The sequence below is a fragment of the Ammodytes marinus genome (assembly GCF_949987685.1).
Source record: "Ammodytes marinus genome assembly, chromosome: 17".
Lineage (NCBI taxonomy): Eukaryota > Metazoa > Chordata > Actinopteri > Uranoscopiformes > Ammodytidae > Ammodytes > Ammodytes marinus.
The window spans coordinates 19,058,401-19,066,216 of NC_137221.1; the positions used below are offsets into that span (position 1 = coordinate 19,058,401).

Consider the following 7,816-nt stretch of genomic DNA (forward strand, 5'->3'; position numbering starts at 1 on the left):
TTAAAATGTGCCCTCCATTAAGGGCCATTGTACGGCACACAGAATTCTATTAAAACCACACTTTTTGACCCTGCTGCCAAAAGATGAGAGAAACTGATTTTTTTTATTATTCTTTTGGTTCCTTGTACTGATGTCTTGACATTTTCCATTTTTTGTGTTTTTTACTAGTTGTTGCTAATTTCACACATATGCCAGTGTTTCAACTACAGGCTAAAATGTAAATTTGCACTCCCTTGCTACTTAGGCCACTGCAGGCCACATGAATAAATTATTTAAGATAACATGCTCTGTCTGGGTTCTTCATAATAGCATAGAGTAGTGTATATGTGTATTTCAACAAATATGTATTTGTGAATATGTGTGCCTGTGTGTTTATCCAATAACAGATAGTGAAATTCACATAGAAATACAGCTCAATGTAAATCCATGAAAACAGCATGTTTCGATCCCATGGTTAATTGATGATATATTTGTGAATATGGTAATATTACACATTCATCCTGCTCTTATAACTTGAAATTTAATATTTTTATGATTTTTTCAGATGTTTTATGAATTAAGTCCTGCCTATAGCCTTTACAACTAATAACAATACAAAATGAATCACAGTTCCCTCGTTTCCACTAGGGGTATCTTTGCTCTTCAGGCCTATAAGGATGAAATTCACGCATCAGCTGTAAAATAGTAAAAATGTAAAATGTCAAGGTATAAGAACAGGATGAATGTCTAATATGACCAAATTCATGTATTTAACCTCAATTGACCATGGGATCAAAACATGCAGTTTTTATGGATTTACACTGAACTGTTTTTCTCTATGTGAATTTGAGTGTCCGTGTTTGGATACACACACAGACACGCACACACACTTATTTGTCGAAAAACACATCTATACTATACTATGCCATCACTAAGAATACAGAGAGAGCATTTTAGCTGAAACAATTTATTCATGTGGCCTGCAGTGGCTAAAGCCTGGTCCAACCAGACCATCGTATTTCATTTCATTTGTACAGAAGGGAAAATGAAATTTGGCCGGAAGTAGGCGGGCGGGCGGAGCCAGGCTAGTGGCTAGTAGCAGAGGAGAGCAATATTAAATCTCAGCCTGTAATTAAAGAAAACTGGTATATGAGAGAAAACCGATGCAATTTAAAAAAAAACACAAAAAATGTAAATTTTCAAGACATTAGTTGTTGGGGTTATAAAACCTTGCGTGTAAGACAAGAACCAGGTGTGAGTTCAAACAGACCAATGAGACACAGACACAAAGATACACGGAGACCAAGAGCTCTTTTTACTTGCCAAGGAGAGTGGTTTAGGCAACTGTACGTCGTCAATCTTGGAACCAACTTTGTCCAGCCGCCTTTTATTCACCTCTTAGATAGTGTTTTACAAGCACATTGTATGTTGCAGTCTACTAATTTTCATTTTTCATTTAACTTTTATTTATCCTCGAGAGACCAATTGAGGCCAAATGATTGACTCTGGAACTTGTTTGTTTATCCCAGCTGGGACATATGTCAGCGTGTCTTGACTGCTGGAAACCGGTCATTCCCGGTCATGGCGATCCCAGAGTACAGAGTTCGAAACGTCACGTATCAGCTCACTTCGGATCACATGCTTACACAATGAAAACATTAAGCAAGGAAATAAAACAAAACAAAAAAATATCAGCTATTGGCAGCAGGGTCAAAAAATGTCGTTTGAATGGGAGTCAATGAGGCGCTTATTTGGCCAAGGAGGCTGAGTGTGAGGAAAATTAATATACAGGGCATTATAGTGTAAATCAATGAATTGAGGTTAAAATTCATAAATTGGTCAGAAAACATTAGCCTTGACCAAATATGAAGCCATTTGCATGAACACAGCCTCAGCAGTTGTGAAATGAAAAACCAAAATGTACCAAAAAAGGCCTAAGATGCACTGAAGGTTAAATGTGCACTATGCGGTTTTAGAAGAGGGGGCTTGCAGAGCATGCAAATAGTTTCCATAACGTAGCAGTGTTAATTTTGGCAGCACATTCTGATTTAGTCTTAGTCTTAGTCTTTTGAATATCACACCATTTAGTCTTAGTCCTATTCTAGTCATCTACAATATTTTAGTCTTAGTCTAGTCTACTAAATATAAGCAGATTTTAGTTTGACTAAATCTACAGCGGACTTTGTCGACTAAGTGTTTTTCGTCATTGAATGGTATTAAGGTTTGATCAATACAGACACAGATTTAATGGTTGTAATACAAAACATTATATTTCATTAGTAATAATCTCACATAAAATCAGTGTACCTGACTGGATAGGGGGAGGGGGGGCTTTAAGAGCCTGTGCCCGGCGGTCCATTATCTCATGATCTGTCTATGAACCAACTGGATTCCACAATCTTTTTTCTTTTTGCGGGGAGCATGCACAAGCATTGTTTATAAAAAAAAAGAAAATAAAGAAAATATTTTAAAAAAGTGGGGGGCCCCACACTAGGTCTTGAAACAGGCCCCGAGATCGTTAAGGCCGCCCCTGGGCAGCAGCAGCAGCACGCAGTTGAGGTGCTGATAAATTTGAGCAACTGCGCCTTCCTTTAAGCAACACTGCTGCCGCCAGTGTTGGGAAAGTTCTTTTTCTACGTGAACTAGTTCAAAGTTCAGTTCACACCCTTTAAAATGAACTAGTTCAGTTCATAGTTCATAATTCAAAATTATGAACTAAGTTCACAGTTCAAAAATGAACTAGTTCATAGTTCTTTTTTTTTATATGTTGCTGCAGGCTATTATTTTTCTAAATAATTGCCACATACCATATAGAACCACAGACAGAAATTATTTCAATAACATTCAGTCCACACTAGAAGCCAGCTGCAGCTTTTACCCCTACAGTATATTCTCAAAAACATGAGGAAAAAGTTGCTGTTTGAATGATCTTTTTAATGAAGAATTATTCAAACAAAAACGGTTAAGGTGCAAATGTTTTCCCATTTTTATAATTTTCCAAACCTGGAAACAATTCACATGAAATTTCATTCAAAGAAAGCAATACTGGAAAAATATACCAGGCAGGTTCTACAAACAAATTAGCCTACAACTTAAACTAGGAAAACCCTCAAGGAGACCATTCGAAACTGCAGTGTAGGGCCTACTGTTAACAACAAAGTCCAGAAAATGTGTTGACACACTTATTAACACAAACACAATCTGAGGTAGGTAACAATCATACGAAGAAGAGGGTATAGCCTGAGGCTAGGTCCATGGTCTGAGTAAGTGCTGCTGCATTCATTTGTTTTTGTTTTTTTCCGCGGTGTTTCGCATTTTGATGACGCAGCGGCGGTGCGACGCTGTGGTGGCATGTGTTGCCAGATTGGGTGTTTTTCAGCTACATATTAAGGGCTGTTTACGCTGTCTTTTAGCGGGGGTTTTCTTTGGAAATCGGGCACTCGATGAACGATTGAACGACTGTAAGAGCGCCGTTCACGAACGCCAGAATGAGCGCGTTCGCAAAAACGTTCATGAGGCAGAAATACATACGTTCAGTTCACGTTCGCCCCCAATATGAACGAGTTCATGAACGAACGTTCATTGAACGCGTTCAGGCACAACACTGGCTGCCGCTGTGTGTGTTCGGACTTCTTTTGCATCAAAGCCTTTTAGATAATACAATTAAAGGTTTTAATTGAACGCTGTCCATGCGTCGGAGTTGATCTTAAAAAACAGAAACTAACGGACGGAGGCGGCAGTTTCACATGGCTCTGTGTATTCAAACTCGAGACAGAGCCTACTACAAACAGATCGCGGAACTTAGCCGTTCCCCTAGACATCGTTAACGGGCAGGATATCCCTGACTATCATTTTTGTCCATCATACCGCAGAGTTTTTCAGCACAGCGGCTCACTCCACCCGCTCACACCTGCGCGGTCTCCCGTCGATTTTCACCGACACAGGGTTGAATTCGCTGCTTTGCACTGATTGGATTTCTTCCCAACTTGTCCCACAAAAAGAGTAGTTCTGATTGGATCTCTTCTCCATTCGTCCCGCCCTAACAGTTTTCGTTCCTATTCGTAGACAATAGTGTCAGTTAAATTAGTCTCAGTCTTCGTCATCACATCTGCCTTTTTATTTAGTTTTTATTTAGTTTACGTCCGTGAAAAAGGTTCGTAGACGAATATTTTTCGTCATAGTCTTAGTCTACGAAATTAACACTGTAACGTAGGCTATTCATTATCCATGTAATTCTTAGTATTGAATAATTCTATCATCATAAATCAAAACTGAATTATTTTGAGGTAACTGGAACCAAACGTGAGACTAGAATATGTTTGTGAACCAAACTGTGGGCCCTGCTGCTGAAAACAACAACAATGAAACAGTAACTTTTCAGGAAACTTTCTAACTTCAAACAGTGTTACAGGGATCCAATTTTACTGTGAGGAAAGTTTGCTAATGCCATTATGAGAACAAACCTTAGAAAGTGTTCCCTTCTCTGGCAAACACAAAGTTACATAGTGCACCTTTAAGTCACGGAATATGACTTAACTGAAAAGAAAGCACGGACTTCAATGTTTTTTCTTTCTTTTTTTCTTGAAATGGCACAAAATGTGTCACATTCACTTGATTCAAATATACTTCATGTGAATGCTTTCCTCTTGCAGATTCTGAGGATGAGCTTGTGGGTGTTAGTGGGGGTGTTGATGTGGGGGCTGGCCTCCTGCTCCATCACCTGCCCGCATGGGAACGTCTGTCCTGATTTACAAACCTGCTGCAAGTCTTACCATGGATACAGCTGCTGTCCATATCCAAATGTAAGTAGCACGTGCCAACACATGAAGCGACTTCTTCACCTGTAGTTACTAAGACTGTATGTACGATTTTCAATTTAAATTTTTTTTTTTCATTATTTTTGTCTACAATCACCATTCACTGACGGTGCACTGCACCGTATCAGTCAGCAAGTCAGCAGTGGAAAAATCCTAAATGTAGTGTACATTGAACAGATATTAAGTTATTAGGTAACCATCTATATACAGGCCGAAAAAACTTTTTTCGGTTGCCTTTGCAACAGTAACGCTCATATCTGCAACAGCGACGTCTCTCCCAAACTTTTTAAAATGACTGCTCTGACGGGCATCTCCATAAAGTTACAGAGTAACTATGCATAAGTACCTCATACAACCCCACTTGAAAACATACTGAGCTATCCATTTAATCTGTGTGTCTGTACTCTGGTGTCCTGTAGGCCGTGTGCTGCTCTGACATGGCACACTGCTGCCCCTCAGGGTTTAGTTGTAACCTGGCTGCCAAGATGTGTGAGCATGTATACAAGCCGTGGTTGAACGTACCCATGGTGGGGAATGAGGCTGCAGAGGATCCCAGAACTCCCTCTTTTCCGCAGTCTCCCGTCGGAGAGCCCCAAAACGAGCAGGTTCCAGACCAACTAAAGAGTTCAGTTGTTTATTGTGACAGCTATACCGTCTGTCCCGACCGCACTACCTGCTGCAGACACCCTGCAGGCCCCTGGTTCTGTTGCCCGTACCCTAATGTGAGTGGAGCCGAATAGTGATTTGCAATAAGAAACGTGACTTTAATTACAATTACAATAACTCAAGGTTTGCAACCTGTTTCAATTTTGTTAAATTTTGTTTGTTCATTTCATTTTTGCAGTCACAAGTATTGGTTACATTGTGTTGTACTCTGTATTGACTGTTCTATGACATGTGTGCATTGCAGGGCTGGTGTTGTCTGGATGGCTTCCACTGTTGTCAATATGGTTACCACTGTGACTTGACATACACACACTGCATAAGGCGAGGCCTGCCGTATCCTTTCAGCCCCAGACAAGTCCCGTCTTCGGTCCCTGCCTCTTTCATTCCTATTCCAGAGGACAAAGGCAGCTTGCAAGAGGTAGGACACATGACGGCCAATGGGCATAGATGGCTGTTATCAATACATTTACATTAACAACGATAATGTGTGAATGACAGTATTGTGTATTAAAACCAACAAGTTTCTGCTTCCACCTAGTGGTCAAACATCCATTGTTGCAGGTTAAAATGATCTAGTTAATAAATACTTGTTATCGAATGTATATTTATGATTAAATATTTAGACATTAGCCAAGGCATAATGGTCCATTTGTGTTTACCTTTTAGCAGACACCGATGACCGCTCTAACAGAAGCCAGTGGCGGCAACCAAGCGGCCGGAGTCATTCGCTGTGATTCCAGGTTTTACTGTGCTAAGGGGACAACTTGCTGCAAAGGGTCCACGGGCCAGTGGGGCTGCTGTCCCTACCCACTGGTATGGAGCATGCATCAAATATTTAAGCCATCACAAAACAATGCTGCAGTGATCTGATGTAAAATCATTTTGGCAGATGTGCTCAGACAATGCACAGAGCAGTTAACAGAGCAATATGATTGGTTAGGTATGAATGAACTGCCTTGTTCTGAACACAAACCTACAAATGAACCTGCTTGATGCCTTTAAAAAGGTGGAGTCAGCCATTTTGGCGAAAGCCTGTTGTCAAATCACTTTGTCAAAATCAGTGAATATCTAAGCTCTATAAACAGGCGTGTTGCAAACTACAGTTTGCCCCATTTGTTTACATATGCTTTGTTTACATAACCCTTTACAGAGCCCTACACTGTGTATTATTAACACTGGATTTTTTTCAGCGAGCAACACAGTACAGACTGGTTGCGGATAGTGAGATATTTGCCGATTTTGACAAAAAGTATTTTGGATTACAATGACTGAGTATGCCTTTAATTGTAGTAACTTATTAGGTATTAGTGTGTTTCTTTCTAACATGGAGACTTGTGATTGTGTTTCAGGGCATGTGTTGTGCTGATGGTAAGCACTGCTGTCAGTATGGATACACCTGCGACCCCAACTCCTATAAATGCAGAAGAGGGTACTCCCAGATCCCCTCGGGAACACAGGAGCATGCCAAAACAGACTGATGACATGTTGTGAACGTTTGTGCACTGTGATGGCTTTGTTGTTATTACGCTACATATTTCAATCAAATCTAACAATGCATCATAACACAAACCGGAAAGGTTTGGGGTCAGACACTGGTGTTTACAGTTTGAGTAAGTAAATTGCTAAAATATCTCAAGACCTTTTCTTTTTCTTTTTCGATGATGAATGTCATGTAAGGTGATTGGTAAGCCTACAATATATTCTGTGTTCCTCTCAACTTGTTTCATGATCTTTTCTCGTGAACCAGAAAATGTAAAACTTTAAAAACAATTAAAGCACACAAATGTGAGTGTGTTGTTTTTAATCTATTCAGTTTTCTCATGCCACCTTAACTTAACCTTCCTGTTGTGTTCGTTACAATGTGTTTTTATTTCAATCTTATTTCAGGCAAATGAATCAAGCGGTCACACTTTCATTTGGCGAGGAAGGGTGCCCAGGATAATTTAATCGTTAGAGATACAAATTTGCAAACCAGACCCTATGGCTTCACCAGCAATCCGATTGTTCTCACCAAACTAAAGATTTCAATTTCAGACTGATGCTATGAACAATGTTACATACCTAATACAAACCTACATACCTTCATTGTACATTTACCAAAATCCCAAACAACAAATGCAGCACCTGCATAACTATGCAATCACTTTCAACAAAAGTATGCAGCTGTAACATCTTTGATTTGAAATCATTGATGACATTTCTTACAACAGTTTCGACAACGGTGCATTCATTGTTATTGGAGTGTCAGAAGGATGCAACCCTTTTTGGACTAAAGGTTAATTAGTAGCCTAGCGCTTTCTTTCATTTTTCTCTTTGCTTTCTGTTACTGTGAGAATATTCTCAGCTGTCCTTGC

General features: G+C 39.8%; 1 protein-coding gene across 1 annotated transcript; it reads left to right on the forward strand.

Annotated features, from left to right (window-relative positions):
- Positions 1-1,560: 1,560 nt before the first annotated feature.
- LOC307264466 (progranulin-like) lies at positions 1,561-7,086 on the forward strand (the record flags this gene model as incomplete). The annotated part of the gene is made up of 6 exons (XM_080045878.1): positions 1,561-1,581; positions 4,632-4,781; positions 5,216-5,401; positions 5,707-5,880; positions 6,129-6,275; positions 6,812-7,086. 6 exons carry the CDS (start codon positions 1,561-1,563, stop codon positions 6,938-6,940), a joined length of 807 nt encoding a protein of 268 aa, XP_079902004.1. The 3' UTR covers positions 6,941-7,086.
- Between the last annotated feature and the right edge of the window lie 730 nt (positions 7,087-7,816).